The 19,612-nt window shown below is 35.3% G+C and overlaps 1 protein-coding gene across 1 annotated transcript in view; it reads left to right on the top strand.

Moving 5' to 3' along the window:
- Positions 1-19,612, top strand: part of IL1RAPL2 (interleukin 1 receptor accessory protein like 2) — a 1,205,338-nt gene that overhangs the window by 54,283 nt on the left and 1,131,443 nt on the right. The window contains exon 2 of the mRNA XM_035007492.1: positions 12,859-12,959. Within this exon, the coding sequence (XP_034863383.1) occupies positions 12,875-12,959 (85 nt within the window). The 5' untranslated portion in view covers positions 12,859-12,874. The remainder of the gene's footprint in view (positions 1-12,858; positions 12,960-19,612) is intronic.

Here is a 19,612-nt window from a genome sequence, read left to right as displayed (position 1 = left end):
TGCTTAAATGACTGAGCCACCCAGGCACCCTTGTAGCCTGCTTTTTTAAATTTCACATAACATAAGCATTTTGCCACGTGGTTAAAATAATTTTAATGATATGCTTAATACTATTGTATAGATGTAATTTAAACTCTCTTCTATTTTTGAGCTGGTAACTTGCTTCTTTTGATATTATAAATCATACTATAATCTCTGTGCATAAATCCTTTTATGCATATCATTCTGTATTTACAGTTTTATACTTGACTTCCCTTAGCATTATGTCAAGAGCATTTCCCATATCATTAAAATTTTTGAACACCTAATTGTTAATAGCTATATAATATTCTACCATATGAGTATAACATAATTTATTTAACTAATTTCCTATTATTGGATATTTAGATTATTTCCAACCTTGGTAGTATAAATATGGCTGAAATGAACATAATAATGCATAAATCTTTTGTTACATTTTGTATTATTTTCTTAAGATATATTGGGTTAAAGGATTTGAATTTTTGTTTTTGCCTGAAATTTTGTATTAAGGCAGAATCATGTTCCATCATAAAGACATTATAATTGATCTAACCTTGGCATATTTTTGGATATCTTATATTTTTGTTATTAGGGATAATGCTAGAATAACATCCTTGTACATGAGTCTTTGCATTATCTGAGATAGTAATTTTTTAAAGGTTATTATACAAATATAATAGCTAATTTGCTCTCCAAAAAATGAATGATGATTTATATTCTCACTGCCAGTATATGAGAATGTTTGTTCTACCTTAGGCTTTTTAATATTGAGGTAGATTGTTATTTTAAAACTTGTTAATTTGATAGATGCTGCCAGTGTTGGTCAGAAAAAGGGGATCACAAAATAGAATATTAGATGGGAGAGAGGGGTAAATTTTTTGAAAGGATTTAAGAAAAAATTGGGGCAATCCCAGCGTGTAGTTAGGCATTTTCAGGAAAGTTTTGGGCTATATTGATGTATGAGAAAACAAGTAAGATGGAGACAAGATTTCCAGGTTAATAATTATGATGATGATAATAATTACTATTATAAAAAATAAGTACCATTAACTTATAGAATTAATCTCTAAGAGACTAATTTAAAATGTACATTACCAAGGATCAGTCTTTAGCTTTCTCCATTGACTCCTTTTCAAGCACAATTATGTCTGGTGAACCAGTTGGTATGTGGGACCCTAAAGAGGTTAAGAAAGGAAGTTTTAAAAGGGAAAAACCTCAACAACTATTTCTGCAGAAAGAGTAGGGTTACCCAATTGGAGGGTGTAGGCAGATCCCTGGGTTCATGTTTTATGGTGGCAGTGGACACAAGTTGTAGGACAGCAGGATAAATTTTCCTCCATTCTGAAAATGAGAGAAGAGAGAGAAAAGGAGGGTACCTATACTTTTCTTTTGTCTGAGTATAACTTCAAAATCTTGTAACTATAGGCTGGTGAGGATAAATTAAGTCATAATGTACCATGTCTTTATAAAATGCAATCCCTGCTCTGTCCAAGACATGTGTGCACACGCATGTGCACATACACACACAGAGAGTTAGTCTGTCTGTACTGCTCTTCCCTGTGACCCTGACCACCTGGCAAACTTACTTTTCTTCTCCAAGTATCACCCGCTATGCAAAACTTTCTCTGACTTGCCCAAGCAGAATTAATAATAACAACACCAATAACAATAGCTAATATGTACTGATGGCTGATTCTGTATCTGATAATGAGTTAGGCATTTAATAGGTATTATATACAATATAATACAAACAACAACCTTATGAAGTAGGTATTACTATTACCACCATTTTCAGATGAGTAAATGGAAGGTCAGGGTGTATAGGTAACTAGGCCAAGGTCATACAGTTAATAAGAAGTAAAACTGGGGCCCAGAAGCCTACACTGACCTACTTCACAGTAGTTAATAACCCAGATAAAGTATGATATATACCCTTCCATTACTCAAAAAGAAAAAACCTATTGTACAGCTCCCTTAATATGACAAAAATATACATTATTTTATAATTGTTCCTGGGGCACAGTGTTTTCATCATCCTTTTATAATTAAAAGCATAGGAAACAGGATATTGTGAAACTAGGTACTGTCATTTATCTAAACACAGAAGCACAAATTAGATGTATTGTACTATTAGAGGAAAGTCCATTAATATAAATATTCTTTCTGATGGCTCCATGTTGTTTTATTACTTGGCATTTAAAATTATATACAGTGTCCTTGATACTGAATATTTCAAGGGGTTTAACCCCATTTCCTGTCTGTCTGTTTGTCTATTTATCTATCAACTGTCAATAGTTACTGCTGTTTCTGATAGACAAGAAAGAAATTTTACAAATATGAATTACTTTGTCTCCAACTGGCTTCTTGCTATAGTGAAAGTTACTTACCTCACTGAATCTCAGTTCCCCCATATTTTGCACAAGGGTAATGAGGTTAAATTATTTCTTAAAATACCCATAAAACCTCAATTAACTGTAGTATGGAGAAAAGAAGGTATAAGGACTAATGGGATTAGAAAAGTTAGCTGGTGTGCTGGTCAACTGAGAAGGTGCCCTTTTAGCTGCTCCACTCAATTCTATAGTTAAGTGAAAAAAATTTTATGAGTCATAGAAACAATGAAAGCACAAAAGTATTAGATATAGTCAAATGTGTTAATTAAAAACAAAAGCAAAAGCATGGATTCCAGAAGCTTAAATTGACAAATTTAACATCCAATGCTAGAAAAGCCCTAGAGTGAACTGTTCAACTTTTGAAAAGGTACATGCTTCCTCAAACCTCCTACCAGACCCTCTCTTTAGATAAACTTGCCAGCTGTTTCACAGGGAATGTAGAAGCCACAAGATGGCCACTTCCCACCACAAGATCTACAAACTTACCTATACCTTCACCTATCATTTCTGCCTTCCTTCCATTTCTAATTTAAGATCAAAAAATCCTCCTGTGTATGGCACATTTTTCCACTTGAGCTTCAGAAATTTTTCTTATGCAAGTATTTCTTTCGGGTTTTTGTTCTGTAAATTAACCATGTGTTTTCTTTTTCTTCAACTATTTCCTGTTGTCTGGCTCCTTTCCCTCAGCATTTAAAGCTTGTTCAAATCTCTCTTACTTACCAAAGAAAAAAAATTATTCTGGTATTATTTTCCAAAACCTATAACCCCAATCTAATCATGAGAAAAATAACATTTTATTTTTAAAAAATTCTCCGACCCCATGCTGTAAAGGTACTCTGTCTTTCCTATCACAGCGAATCTTTGTGATAGTTGTCTCTACTCACTCATTGTTCTGCTCCCTTACCTTCAATATACTCTTCAGTTTATATAGTCTGGTTCTAGACCTGATACTCCACTGATTTGTTTTTGGCAGTCTTCTCTTGGCTAACAGCCTTTCTATGGCTACATATAAAGGACACTTTTTAGTTTGACTCACTTGATTACCCAGTAGCATTTAACACAGTTATCATTCTTGAAATATGCTATTCTCTTGGCTTTTATCCTGGTTTTCCTTGTATTTCTCTTGTTAACTTTTTTTCTCAGTCACTTTTGTAGATTTCTCTGAACCTGCTCATCTTTTAAATGTTGGTGTTCCTCAAGGATCTATCTTTAACCACCTTTTTATTTTGCCTCTATCCTTTGGTAATTTGGTGACTCCTGTGACATTAAATACCATCTCAATGTTTAAGACTACCACATATATATCCCCAAGTCCCTTTTCTTCACTCCTATCAGTATCTCCAATTTCTCACTGAACATCCATGCTTAGATGTACTATAGACAACTTAATCTCTACATGATCTGACCCTTGCTCACCTCTCTAGTATCAACTTTCTCTTTTCCTCCTATCCAACACTCTGGTTCTGCTGCATTGAACTCATTTCAGTTCTGGGAATGTGCCATGCTGTCTCAGAACAATCTTTCCTTTCATGTTTTCTGTTTCACCTTAGAAGTCACTTTCCCCAGAAAGCCTTCTCTTTCTCCTAAATGTGGTTTTGATTTCTCCCCTCTTGGCCTTCAAAACACTCTGTATCTCTCCTCTCATTACACTTAAAACAATTCATTGTTATTACCTATTTTTTTTATCTCTTCTATTAGACTGTGATTACATAGAAGATAGATACCATACCTGTTATGTTCCCATTTGTATCCCTGTTGTTGGCACACAATAAATTCTTCAAATGCATAAAATAATGGATCTTAGAATCAAGTCAGGCTAAGCAAACCTGTCTTTTTTTTTTGGTAGAATTATTACACTGATATATTATATGAAAGCCTGGTTTATCAAATGAGTAATCTCTCATTATAAGATATTCCAGTATGGACTAGTTAAATGGATTCTAGTACAGTTAAGTGAACTCATACTCAGTTGATAAAACAGATTAATGATCAATACCAACATGTAGAGAGGTCTATAGTGGCAGTCTATAGGTCTTTGTTGTATGTCTTCTTTTCTAAAGGTTTTATTTATTTATTTGAGGGGGGGGTGGTGGAGGGAGAGGGAAAGAGAATCTGAAGCAGACTCCATGCTGAGCACGGAGTCTGATGCGGGGCTCAACCTCACGACCAAGAGATGATGAACTGAGCCAAAACCAAGAGTCGGAAGTTTAACCAACTGAGCCATGCAAGCATCCTCTGTTTTTTGTCTTATTCAGAATTTTCTGTTATTGACTTAATTGAAGGCAAAAAGAACAATCTTATGAAATATTCAGTGACACAAAGTTAGATGAGTCAATAAAAATGAATAATAGCCTTATGATTTGAACTGGTTTTGATTAGACTAAAACTAATATATTGACATTTCATAGGGATTAATATAAAACTACAAGTTGGGGTAAAAATAATTTAATTCAACATTCAAGAAGAATGGGTTGTATGCCTACTGTGTTCTAGTCACTCATGCTGGGAATGCAAAAAAGAATAAATCATAGTTCCTGTCCTTGAAATGGTTATATTCTAGTAAGTATATTGAATCTAGATCATGACACATAATACTCTCATTACATTTTGTATTGTCTATGTACAGAATATTGTGTGCTGTTCTGGGCACCATATTAATTTTTATAATAATATACCCATAAAGTATATTTATCTCAATGTAAATTTTAAATATTTCAATTGTATCAATCAGGATAATTTAGATTATGCTGTTGTAACAATCCCCAAATCATGGTGGCTTATAACAACAAAGTTTTATTTCTCACTTATGTAACATTGACTGGGAGCTCTGCTCTAAAATTTTTCATTCTGTGACCCAGACTGATGGAACAACCACTGTTTTAAACATTACCATTCACTGTGGCAGAGGGAAAGATACTTGTAGAAGGCACATTGACAAATAAATGCTCTCACCTTAAAGTAAAACATAAGTGTGAGCAATAACTTTTGCTTATAAGTAATTGGCCAGAATCAGTCACATGCTCTATCAATCACAATGGAGCCAGGAAGTGCAATGCTATCTTTACTTGAAGGAAAAGAGCTATAGATACTTGGAAAACTGAATTAATGACTACCATGACTATATAGAGTAAAGAGTGAAATTCACCCTTCAGCATTAGACTTTTTCCTACTTCCCTCCTAAGAGTTACATTAACCTTTTTCTATAAATTTCCACGCACACACACATATATACATACATAGATTTTTCCATTATATATGGGATCACATGCATTTCCCATACATTTTTGGATCTACCCATATCAATGCATAACTCTCTACTTCAGTCTGTTTAATAGCTGTAAAGTATTCCATAGTATGCATATACTATACTTCATTCAACCACTCTTCTGTGGAGGTGTGTTTGTTTTATTCCCAGTTTTTGACCATTATAACACATACTTCATTGACCATCCTTGAACATGCATATATTTCTGTGCATATGTATTTGGATATCTGTAATATCCATTCCTAGAAAGGGAATTCCTGAGCACTTTAAATTTTGCCAAGTCCTGACAATTTGCCTTCCAAAGTGCTCTACCAATTTAAAATCTCATAAACAGTGTATGAAAGTGTATATTACATTTTGAGAAAAATTTTGACAAACATTTTTATTGAAGGAAGAAAAAGTTGGATAATAAGGTATTTAGAAACCACATAAAAATGAGTAATGATTGTAGACTTTTTGTTTGTCTAAACAGCTTGTAAAACCTTATACCTACTGCTTCTAGGTTTACTGACTGGAGCAACCCTGAAAAAGACTAACCCCTCTTGCACATGACACTTCTGGTTGCATCTTAATGGTCAGAATGCAATTACCTATCCATATGCAGTTGCAAGGAAGGCTGTGAAATGAAGATTCCATTTTGGGGGACTATATACTAAACCAAAAACTGCAGGCTACAGGAAATAGACTAGTTTGAGAGATAGTTTTTGCCATGCTCCTGGATCTCTATAGTTGCTTACAACCAATTTTCCCCTCTATGTTTGCTTCTCTTTTTACCCTCTTTGTCTCTTCTGCTATCTCTCAGAATTTCCTCCATCATTATTTTTTCTTTTCTCTTGTTTCCTCCTCTTTCTCAATATGTCAACTTTTTATGTCTCCATTTCTGCCTTTTTCTCTCTGCTTCTGTATGTTTTCTCTATCTCCCCATTTCTCCTCTGTGTGTATTTTTTCTCTTTCCATCTGTTTCCTATCCATCTGTCTCTCTATCTTTAGCTGTCTCTGTTTTCTTACTTCTGTATTTCTGGCTTTCTTGGTTTCAGACTCCATGTCTCTTTCTACCTCCATTTCTAACTATTAGAGCTAATAATAGAATGGGCTGCCATTTCATACAGTTGTTTTCATATGGTAGGAAGTACTTGAGGATAGCGTAGATATAGAGATAGTATAAAAAGGATTTCTTGATTGGTTGGTGATTGGATTATATAACTACTGAGATCTTTTCCAAGTTTGAGTCAAATTGAGAACCAACTTTTCCTTCTTACTAAGTAGAATATCATTTATATTTTTGCATATTTGTTTTCTGATTGAAGGTCTAGTAGGACCTCAGAGCCAACTCTGTATGAATATAATGCTTCATTGTAGATGACTGCAGAATTAGAAGATACAGTAGTCCCCTCTTATCCACAGTTTTACTTTTTGTGGTTTCAGTTATCCTCAGTCAACTATGGTCTGGAAGGAGATGATCCTCCTTCTGACCTATCATCAGAGGGTCGGTAGTAGCCTAACGCTGTGTCACAATCCATACATCACGCATCTCACTTCATCTTGTCCCATAGACATTTTACCATCTCACATCATACATCACAATAAGAAGGTACAGTACAATAAGAGAGATAAGATAATATTCACATAACTTTTATTACAGTATATTGTTATAATTGTTCTATTTTGTTATTAGTTATTGTTGTTGATCTCTAATTGTGCCTAATTTATAAATTAAACTTTATCATAGGTATGTACATATAGGAAAAAATACAGTTTATATAGGGTTTGACACTATCTGTGGTTTTAGGCATCCACTTGATTCTTGGAACATATCTGCTGAGGCTAAGGGGGGACTATTGCATTAGAAATTGAAATGAATGTGTGTTGACTACAGAACTGTGTCTAAAAATTAATTATCTTTAATACATGTGTGATATGTGTGTGGGCTGTGTGTCTATAATTTCCAAATTGTTGGGAGATTATATATATGACTGGCTGGTACAAATGATTCGAAAACACTGTAAATATCAAATTGTGATGACAAGAATGTATTAAGAAATGATATAATTGTATATTCTCTGCAATCTAGCTGATATATCTAGTTGGGTCTTTTAATTGTGTCAAAATATATTCATAAGTTAAACTTGTTTTGCTTTCTAGAATTAGAAGTATGCCATACAGATACTTTAAAAAATTAACATGAAGTAGGGACCTGACATACGTGGTACTTTAAGGGAGGAAAAGACTAAAGCGAAGAAGGTAATTTACAAACTAGACTTGAAAGCCATTCAAGCGTAACATTTACCTGTCAAAAGATTTAGTTTAATTACATTTTTAAAAACTTTCTTGAAAAGATGGCCCTACTCCTATCAGGATTTGGTACTCCAAGGAGAGGAATATTAATGCCTTCATTAGCCATTGTGCCAGCATCTTCAGTCTTTAGAATTCCTCATGTGGCCTTTTGAGATTTTTACATCCTAACCTTAGGAAATCAGTAAGCACAAAGCCCCAGGAGAATATGAACTTCAGGTGTAAGAACGCTTATATATTTATATCGATGGTAGGGAGAAGATTCTTTTGGGGGAAAAAAAGTAATTTTGAAATAATTGAATAGCAGCATAATTGCCATCATATAAAGTATTATACATGCTCCTATACATTTTCTTCACACAGCAATAAGTTGGTTGTAAAATCACCAAGAGGAAAATGTTATAATATAATAACCTGATTTTCAGTGTAAGATTTCAAGGGGATAACCTGAGATGCTTCTGACACTTTTAGTATTTAAACAGATGTGTGAAACCGTATGTTGGCAGCCCAGTGGTCACAGTTCTGAGACATTCCTTGATCAATGATGATATTTAAGGCCGATGCTGTTGCAGATGAACACTGCTAGGAGATTGATTGCACTGGCCTTTCTTTTTGACTGTTTGAATTGGCAGTTTGGCAGATTTTTCCCTTTCAATGGGAAATCTGAATCACCTATTGAACATGTTACAAAATACTTGTCTTACTCTATATTCCCTTAGCACTTAACATATACAGGTTGTTCTTCCCTGTCTTGCACTTGACTAAGCACTCTAGTATGCATGCATCTCCACAGTTAGGTTATAGCTCCTTGAAGGCAGAGAGTGACGTTTTAGAGTCTTAAACTTGGTTTATGACTCCCGTAGCATCTAACTCCTAGGGCAAAAATAGTTTAGCAGTGGTTAAGAGGTTGGGTTTTGTAGTCACATAGACCTAAATTCGAATCTTCTTTTCTTTAATTTACTATTGTCATAATCTTGGGTAAGTTATAAGTATCATTTTCCTGAAAAGTAAAATGGGGATAATAACACCCACAAGGTCATTGATAGGATAAAATATCATATATGTAAGAGTTTAGTGTAGTGTTTGGCACACACACAAATGTGTAATACATGATAATAATTGTTATGATAAAATACAGATTTTCCTCAACTTACAATGGAGTTACATATTGATTAACCCAATGTAAGCTGAAAATATCATAAGTTGAAGATGCATTTAATACACTTAACCTATTGAACATCATAGCTTAGCCTAGCCTACCATAAACATGCTCAGAACACTTACATTAGCCTACAGTTGGGCAAAGTCATCTAAAACAAGGCCTATTTTATTTTTTTTAAAGATTTTATTTATTTATTTGAGAGAGAGAGAGAGTGAGAGAGAGCATGAGAGGGGAGAGGGTCAGAGGGAGAAGCAGATACCCCGCCAAGCAGGGAGCCCGATGTGGGACTCGATCCCAGGACTCTGGGATCATGACCTGAGCTGAAGGCAGTCGCTTAACCACTGAGCCACCCAGGAGCCCAACAAGGCCTATTTTATAATAAAGTATTGAATATTTCATGTCCTTTATTGAATACTGTACTAGAAGTGAAAAACAAAATGGTTGGATGGGAAGTGTATCTGTTGTTTACCCTCATGTTTCCGTGACTGGGAGATGGAAATAAGAAAGGCACAATCATGGATAGGATGAGTTGTAGGTAAGGAGAGCATAGCAGACTTTTAATATCTAACCAGCAAGGTTGAGTTGGTAACTGAGTAGATACAGCAGGAAGAGTTAAATCAGAGATGAACCAATGTTCTTACTGAAGTCACTGGGAATAACATAAGTTCTAAATTGGGAGACAAGAAAAGAGAGCTAGAGTGTGCCTGTGGTTTAGGCATATTTTGAATAATAAGACACCTTTTGATAGTCCAGAGCCTACATAATCTTCTGAGCTGGAAACTGGACAAATAAATTTTATGTAAAATAAAGGATTGTGTGGAATTCATAATGGTCTTTTCAGAGTCTTGGTTTGGGTTCTCCCAAGAGCAGACCCCAAAACAAGGATTTGGATGTAAGTAATTTATTTGGGAAGTGATTCCAGAAAGTACTGCAAGGAAATGGGAAAGTCAGACTGGAAGGGAGGAGAAGCAAATAAAGAGTATGTTAATGAGCAGTTTGCCACTCATTTTTACTGGAATATACCAAGGGGTGAGGGAGTTGCAGTGTTTATTTACTAACTCCCATCACTAACAGTAACTCTTGGGGTGTTAACCTGGAACTTCCAGTCTGCCTCCCCTTCTGTTCAAGCTACTTTTGTAGTTAGAGAAGCCCCTCTGGTAGAGAAACATAGGAAGTCTTCTGCAAATGACTTTTGGGGTAGGCCAAGAGGATGTGGGTAGGGTACCAACAGTGTCCACTGTAGCAGGAGATATCACACATCTTGGATTTGAATAATCATATATTTGATAATAGATATTCTATTTCAAACAAATGGGTAATGGAAAATAACACTGAAAGCTGCCATTTATTTGTATTACTTGAACCCCTAATGTGATATTATCTACACTGATATTCTTCTTTTATTCATTGGAATATTATATGTCAAGCTCTACACTAGTTACTGAGGATACAGCAGTTAATGATTAAGTGACCATCTTCATGAAGTTTATATTCTAGTGGTCAAGGAATGGGCAGAAATAACCAAGTTAATAAATGCAGCTAATTCATTAAGAGTTTTAACTCACTGAAGCATAAACATGAAATAGTATTATTTTTCCCGGTGATTATTACTTGTCATGCTCTACTGTGCTTACCTTTTTCCACGAGGAGATGGCGACAATGATAAACATTTCAGTCTGATTATATAACTTTTCAGCTGTTTTCAAATACTGTCTCTTCCTTTTTCTTTAAACAGATAAGACATGTAGCACTAGTGGCTAGGAATTTGGAGTGTGCAGGGTAAGCTTTCGCACATTTCCCTTTCTTCCTCCTCTTTCCCCTGTGCCTTCTCCTTTGGTGTTGCATTGGGAGATAAATGACTAGGGAAGAGGGAAAGGGAAAAAAATATGCTTGTGACTGCCTGTGTTTTCTCCTTGGTTGATTATAATTGCTCTTCTAGCTGTCTGTGGGCACTGTATAAATAGGTAGTTCTTATAACAGGTTTGATGATGAGATGATCCCCCCAGCATCTCTGGGCATTGGAAGTCCCTTGCAAAATTTGATTAATTTTTTTCTCAGAACTTCAGCTAGTGGCATCATGCCAGTTTTCCTCTCGGTGTACTCCTCTTGCCTCATGCTGCTGTTCCAGTGATATTGGAGAAGTCTAGCATGGCAACTGGGAAAGGAAAGCTTTCCTTCATTATCAAAAGACGATCTTCTCTTTCTCAGTCTGCTTTGTTTATTGATGGAGTAGGGCTAGGATGATAAAGAACTAGCTGCATTGGACAGCTGAATGGGTGGCCGCAGACCTCAAATTCTGGAAGTTTTTTGAATTTAGGATATTAGGTAGATAACATTCTGAGGTCAATTCTGGGAATAGTTGATCTATTCGATACTTTATATCATCCTGTTACTCTCACATTCTGGGTAAGGTTTTATACCTTTAGGTACAAACCAATTATTCAAGAAACATATCTTTATATGGAATTCTGGATCTTTCAAATGATATCCAGAGAGTGCTCTTGCATTTCCACTCAGATTTGCTTCTACGCATTATTTTAGGGATCACTGTGCTTTCATCCTCATTGTCCCCTTTGCCATTTTTTTATGTCTTGGGTTTATGATAAGCCCAATGTACCTCTGTGGTGCTTATATTCTGATTGTTAGAGGATCCCAAATGCATCCTCATAGAGGTAACCAATTTGCTGAAAAGTCTTAGCTCAATGAGAATAAACAGTAAAAATGGTTTTGTTTTTCTCCCAAATGCCTACTGATGGTATTTTAATCAACCCCTTTCCCTATTGTGGGGAGGGGGGCCTTAACAATATCTCAGTCCAATTCAAAACTTTTTACAGTTATTTTTGGCTTTGGAACAGTTTCATTCCAATTGTTTAAAGTTCAGTATTGTTAGGGATGCCTGGGTGGCTCAGTCGGTTAAGCATCTGCCTTCAGCTCAGGCCATGATCCCAGCATTCTGGGATCGAGTCCCACAGCAAGCTCCTTGCTCAGCAGGGAGCCTGCTTCTCCCTCTGCCTGCTACTCCCCCTGCTTGTGCTATCTCTCTTTCTCTCCCTCTCTCTGACAAATAAATAAATAAAATCTTAAAAAAATGAAGTTCAGTATTGTTAATTTTAAAACATCAGTGTCAAAGTTGAGTAAAAATTCTTGCGACATAAACAAACAAAATAACCATAAGTGCTGATCAGTCTTATGAATAAAACAGCAAGGAGGTGAGCTAGAGAATGACAGAGTAAGACTTTAGGTAGTTGGAAAAGGTGCTTGTGTGTGACTGAGGACAATAAGATGTTAAAGAACTGTGTGAAGAGTGGGAAGAAGTATCCTGGGAGAAAGATAAAATGTAAAGGCCACGAGGATGAAATGACCTTGGCACATTCCAGGGACAAATAAAATGTTCATAGTGGCTGGAGCATAGCCAACAAGGAGGAGAGTGTGATATGAGATCAGAGGCAGCCAGGGCTCCACCTTCAGTTCCTTGATGGTCTAGTGGAAAGAGTTCAGACTTTACTCCATATCCAGTGGGAAGCCATTGAAAAGTTTTAAGCAGGGAACTTTGGCATGATTCAACTGTGCACTTTCATGTTTTCTTCCATTTGCATAAAAAGAAAGCCAGAAGTCACCAGAATGTCATTGTTTCTGTAATGTGTCTTTGAGATATATGAAATTTTAGCTGCTATTTTGTTGAGGCCAAGATCTGTGATTCAACTTCAAATTCTTTTTTGACTTTTCAGCTGCCAAGGAAAGTGAATGATGAAGCCACCATTTCTTTTGGCCCTTGTGGTCTGTTCTGTAGTCAGCACAAATCTGAGGATGGTGTCAAAGAGAAATTCTGGTAAGTTGGCAAATTTCCTTTGGCCAAAAGTGTGTAGTTTTTGTGAGCATCCAGAAAGCATTTGTGCCCTTAACTATGAATATCTTTAAACAGAAGTTCTTGAATTCCAGCTATGTTGGAAAGTAGCCAAGATAAGAATGAGATTTTAGCCTACTACTGAGAAAATGTTGGGGAACTAGTGGAATTTTGTTTGACTTCAATGGCAGCATATTCTCAGTGGACAATGAAATGTTAAGGGCCTAGTTAGGGTTGGTTACATTTGCTAGTGACTATACACCTGGGAACAAACATTTGCAAATGAAAAGACAGGAAACCTTTAAAGATATATATGTTTGCCTCTTAATTGAGTGTGTAGCATTACCGTTTAAATTAAAGCTTTTGACAAATATTAGTGAGCTTTATTTTTTGGTACATTTTCACATTTGTACCAAATATCTAGTAGGCAGAGGTTTAAAGCCTCCAAGTTCAGAAATATTAGCTAATTGCCTGAAGAGGAATTTCTTGAGAAGAAATATCTATTTCTAGAACATGGTGGCCTGGCAGGCAGCCATGATTGTATTGAAAGATTAGCTGTAGCCAGTAGATACCCCAATCAAAGCTTAAACATTGTTTAATAACACTTGAATATATATGTCTTTCAGTTTTGATTATATAGTCTAGCTATAATTGCAAACCATGCATGAGATTTTAAGAATTGATTTTCTGTCCACAATCATTCTAGTAAGATACTGAAGAATGTATTATTACATGGAAACAAAAGACTACGATGGGGCTTTCTGCTAGCTTCTAATTCAGTTATTTCCTAGAATTAAATGTATGGTCTTTACTTTCTCATTAAGTATAAAACCCAGGCAATAAAGTGCATGCTTATTTTTTAATGCAATACATGCTGGCTAGTGCTTGGAGTTTGGTTAATGTTTGTTTTCTGAGGCGAGAATACTTGCTAATTGACATAGCTAAAGAACAGTATTGTTCTTCAATTGATAGCATGGTAATAAGTCTTTCACAAAAATGGGTCACAGGTTGTAAAATAGAACAACACTGCTGAAGTCCAAAGGATTCTGGAATGGTAAGGGTAAGGCAATATATTGGCTTTTTATCCCCTTAAGACTTATGTATATATTTAACACATTTTTGTATATCATGACTCTCTTTCAGCTGTGTTTGTGTATAACATTTTACCTATAATATCTCCAACTTGGCATATTTTATGTGGCTGCCTTTCCTTGCCTCACTTTTGCAGTCACATTTTCACTTTCAGTCTTGGTTCAGATTGATTATTGCTGAAATAAAATGGTTGGAGATATTACTTACTAGCAAATGTAACCTGTTGGACCAGATCTCATTTTCCTCACTTGGTTATGTCATAATGTCTGTAGCAGAGTCTGAAAGGAAAAAAAAGGAATTGAGGTTTAAAAAGACATCTATATTATGGTAGTTTAATTCAAGTAAAATCCAAACTAAGAAACAAAAACAAGTTGCTATGTATTACGTATTCTGTATTCTTTCCTTGGTTTGTTTATTATTTATGAGGAGAGAGGATGTTAAAAATATATCCAAAGAGGAAGTTATCGTTGATGCACAGGTGTCCTTTAAAGATCAACTTTTTAATGCTTTGCTTCTTTATTCTTTACTTATCAAGTGTGAAGCCATTTGTGGCTTATGAGTGGTTCTTAGCTTTGTTTTCTTGGTGTAGCCAAGTGGTATCATGTTTTCAGTGAGCTTTATTGAAGAAATATTATCTAAAAAGCTATTTCCCTTAGAATGAATATATTTGAATAGTTTCAGTCTCTTCTCCCCCATCTGTTTACCCTCAGCTACCTCCTAGGACAATAGCAATTATAATATTGGAACAAAACTTTTCCTACAGATCTGGGCAGTGGAGATGGTTTGAATACAGTTAGTCTTTTTTCTTATGCCTTCCTGCTATTATTTATGGTGTATGTGGAGTAGGCAGGAAAGACTAATGGGTTGATGTTGGTTTGTACATACCTGTGTGTATGGTGTTTGTTTATTTCAAAATACAGAAAAAAAATCAAGCATGGGATAAATAAAAGACATCCTAAGTTGCCCATAGGTGATGAGAATGGGGTACTTCGAAGCAGTTCTTTTCACTCTTCCTTTCTATCATCATAACCCCCTTCCCAGCCCCTACACTCATGTTAATATTATTTTATGTAAAAAAATAGAATTATTTGCAGTCTTATGATGGTCCTATTTGAGTTCACCTTATCACCTTATTATATTGGCTTTTTCATTGAAGAACATTAAAGATTGCTTTGGCAAGGGGCACCTGGGTGGCTCAGTCGTTGAGCATCTGCCTTCAGCTCAGGTCATGATCCCAGGGTTCTGGGATCGAGCCCTGCATCGGGCTCCCTACTCAGCGGGAAGCCTGCTTCTCTCTCTCCCACTCCCCCTGCTTGTGTTCCCACTCGTTATCTCTCTCTCTGTCAAAAATAAATAAGTAAAATCTTTTAAAAAAAAAAGATTGCTTTGGCAAATCTGTAGTGAAAAATTTTGTTTCATGCAATCTGTGAGGTCCTTTGGCCTTTACCATTTAAAGAGATCTGGATTTAAGCTTGCATAGTTGTTCTTGGAATCACCAATGGAACTCAGAACTTTTATTTTCTTCCCCTACTTCCCTTCCCCTAAGTGAAAAATGAATGATTGTGCTCTTCACTCATTAATATTTATAACTGTTTAGTATGAGGTGTGAAGCCAGTTATAATGATTTTTGTGCAGTTTATTATAGGCAGTGATCTTTTTCACTAAGATCTCTATAACTACTAATGCCAAATGCTTCTTGTATGCACAAGACACAGGACCAAGGGATGGAATCTTTTTGTTCTGTACTTGTCAATCAAGGAAAAGAATAAAAGACTCAACTTTTTTTTAAAATTTAGTTTGGGCACATATTGAATTGAACCTCCTAGTTTCTGGTAATATACAGTTTTTAAAGCTGCAGCATAGGTTATGTTTCTAGGTAATACCCATTCACACTGGGCAAGCCCAACTATCAACTCTGCATAGAGAAACAGCAAAAATGTCTCTGAGGTTGCATTAGAACATACTAAAATGCATAGCATCTAATTTTAAGGACTGTATCTGATTGACCAAGTGTGAGCTTGTCATCTCCACAGAATACTCATGAGGTCCTTTAGCATTGGCATTCTCTAAATTTAAAACTAGATAAGGTTATTTGGAAAGTCTACTCTATTAAAAATAGGTTTACTTTATTTAAAGGTGTCATTCTTTATGGCAGGGAATTGGCTAATATCTTGACAAAGGCTAATAGCTGAAATGTCCTGTAGAGGACACATGTATCTAAAACTGATTTTCAATAGGATGGGTGGGAGAAAAAGCTTTCCCTCAGGAAGAGAATACTCAAGGGCTTCTATACAATGATTTCTTTTTACCTCAAAATTATGTCCCCAGAATATACATGGTTTTTATTTTGGGAGACATTAAACTGTCCCTTTTGCTTTTCTCTGACTTTTACTGCTGTTGCTACAGAAAAATGTGAGTTGGTTAGGCTGTTGTTGGCATTAGGCTCCCCCCCCCCAGCCTGGATCTCCATATCAGGGAAGAAAGGAATAGGGTGACTAGTTTGATGAGAAAGTATGTTTAATTCTGAATCCAAGTTGGGTCATTTTGCAATTAGCACATTTGGAGGATGACTATAACAAAACAACTTCTCAGTGATCTGGTGTTTGAAGGAAAATTGCAGAGCTACCACAGTATCTTAATCAACTAGGAAAATGTAGTCCCTAGGGGTAAGGAGGATGTGAAGGCTGCTGGAACATATTGGATACTTATAGATACATTTTGGATTGACTTGAACATGGCTTTACATGAGGATTTGGCTTATGGCTTTATAGAATTTATGGAGTTTTCTGATTGTTGATAGAGAGTAGCAGTTTGTTTTCACTAAAAATTCTTTGGTTTTAGAATTTCTAGTCATATGACTGAGGAAGATCTTAAGGCAGAAATAGAGGCTTTGTGAGTTTACATTTCTAGCAAAAGCTAGAAAGAATATCTCAAACAGCTTCTAAGTGTAAACAAAATAACTTTCCTTGTGAAATTGATTGTTATATAATTAAAAATAAAATGAACTATCATGCTTTGAATTCTTATAAAGGAGACAAAATGTTTTATTTTAAAATAGTGGTTAGAAGTAATGTTGCTCTGAGGATATTTGCATTGTCCCTTTAGGGGTGGAGTACAAGAGCACTAGATTAGAAGTTAGAAGATCAACAAGGTGTTACTGAAATCTCATCTTCTAAATTTATTCTAATGAGCTAAGATCAAGGGAAAAAAGACCTCCCCATGATCTCTTCTTTACCTGAAATGGATAATCTGAGATTTGATACTTTTATCTCTTTAATTAGGGTGACTTCCTTGGAGGAAATTGGATCTTGGAAGGAAGGGAAAGTGGTACAGGAAGGATTGGCTTAGTCATTGGAGCTGGTATAGGAGTGGTATTAAAGGAGTATGGGACAAAGTTTATAGCAAGTAAGGAGTAGTCAGAGATGAGAGATCAGTCAGAAAGAATGTATAGGCAGAATGGAGCTGGATGAAACACCCTTATTAAAGAAGTTGAAGGGCAAATAATTTTAGGATTCTTAGTCATTGAATTTTATATGGCCAAAGGCATAACCAGTCTTGAAATACTTACTGAACTCTTACTGTATGTGAAACATTACACTAGTCTTGTGGTGGGGGAAGAGAGTAGGGAAAGTAAAGCAAAACTCCCTTGTCAAGAATATTTAATCTCATTGGGATAAATGAATGGCTAAGCAAATTGTGTTAACCTGAGAGAGAGCACTATATAGCTATTAAAATGACCAGTATTTAGACCATATTGATATACAGAAATATGAATATAAATAATAAGCAAAAAACCTGGTACATAATGATTTTAAAATATGCATTTACACTAATCAAAATTAGAAAAGAACTTGTAATGATGTTTAGCATTTATAGATATATTTAGCATTTATACATATATTTATAAGTGATTTTTTTTCTACAAAGTCATTTAAATTCATGAAAAATAAGAGATCTATTTAACTGGGAGGAAATACTGTCACTGGGGGATGCATCACATATGAGACTCAGAGTAACACAAGATAATTTGATTCAGTATTAAACTTGCACATCAAGGCCTCCAAAGCTAAGGGAGTCAGAGAAAGGCAGGACCAATATTAGACATTCTGTAGAAGATGAGAGGCTTGAGGGAAGGCCTGACAGCAGGTAGGACCAAGAGTGAGCTGGAATAAGGGAGAGGGACATTCAAGGTAAGGAGCATAGTGTGAGTGAACAGATAGACGTGGCAGTGAGTATGGCACATGTATCTAGGGAGAGATGTTAAGTCAGCAAATGGGAAACAGTTGAAGTTGGCTAAGCAAGACAAGTCGAGCTAAAAGATAGAGTTCCCAAGTCTGGTTCCAGTAGTATAGATTAGTAGTAGATTTTATTTTTTTCAGCAGAACAGTGATGAGTGATGACTTTTGCAGTAATCTAGAGGGGTGACTGCAAAAGGTAGCCAGGTGAAAGAGAATTCTAAAATGATCCCATGGGGGGAAACCAGAACTTGACTTGGGAATTATACTGTGAGACAGAAGGAGTTAGTTTCTCTTTATGTTTTTATAATCTTGAAACATTTCAAACCTATAGAAAAGTTACAAGAATAGTACAATGGCCACACATATACTCTTCACCTGTATTCACCAGTTGTTAACATTCTGTTGCATGTTTTCTCTCCTCGCTGTTGCTCTTTTTCACCATTAAGTATATTAGCTCTGAGTTTTTATAGGTATTCTTTAAGAGATTGAAGACTTTCCCTTCTATTCGTAGTTTGCTGAGTTTTTTTTTTATTGTGAATTGGTATTGAATTTTGTCACATGCTTTTTCTGCATCTATTGAGATGACCATGATTTTCTCCTTTATTGTGTTAATATGGTTAATTAAATGAATTGATTTTCAAATATTGAACCAGTCTTGCTATAAGAGATAAGCCCTACTTAGTCATGATGTATTATTCATCTTATATATTGCTGGATTTATTTAAAAATTTTGGTTGTTTCTGAGGATTTTTGCATCTGTGTTCATGAGTGATATTGTCTAATTTTGGGGTAATATTTTCATTAGGTTTTGGTGTTAGGATTGTGTTGGCCTCATCTTAGGAAATATTGTTGCCTCCTCTGTTTTCCAAATGACATTATTACTTTCTCAAAAGTTTGATAGTATTGACCATTGATATTATCTGGACTTAAAGTTTATTTGTGGAAAGTTTTTGTTTGTTTGTTTATTGATGCTTTGATTTCTCCCGTAGGTACAGAGCTACTCAGATTTTCTCTTCCTTCTTAAGTCAGTTTTGGTAATTTGTGTTTCTGTAAAGGATTTATTCATTTCATTTAAGTTTTAAAATTTATCGACATGGAGTCATTCATAATATTCATTTAATATCCTTCAAATGTCTGTAAGATATATAATATTATCCCCACTTTTATTTATGTTGTCCTTTCTTTTTTTTCTCTTTTTTTTATTATGTTATGTTAATCACCATACGTTACATCATTAGTTTTTGCTGTTGTCTGTTCTTTCTCTTTCTTTCTTTCTTTCTTTCTTTCTTTCTTTCTTTCTTTCTTTCT

This window comes from Mirounga leonina, unplaced genomic scaffold (assembly GCF_011800145.1).
Source record: "Mirounga leonina isolate KUSES-001 unplaced genomic scaffold, KU_Mleo_1.0 Mir_101222, whole genome shotgun sequence".
Lineage (NCBI taxonomy): Eukaryota > Metazoa > Chordata > Mammalia > Carnivora > Phocidae > Mirounga > Mirounga leonina.
This window is presented reverse-complemented; position numbering and strand designations above follow the sequence as displayed.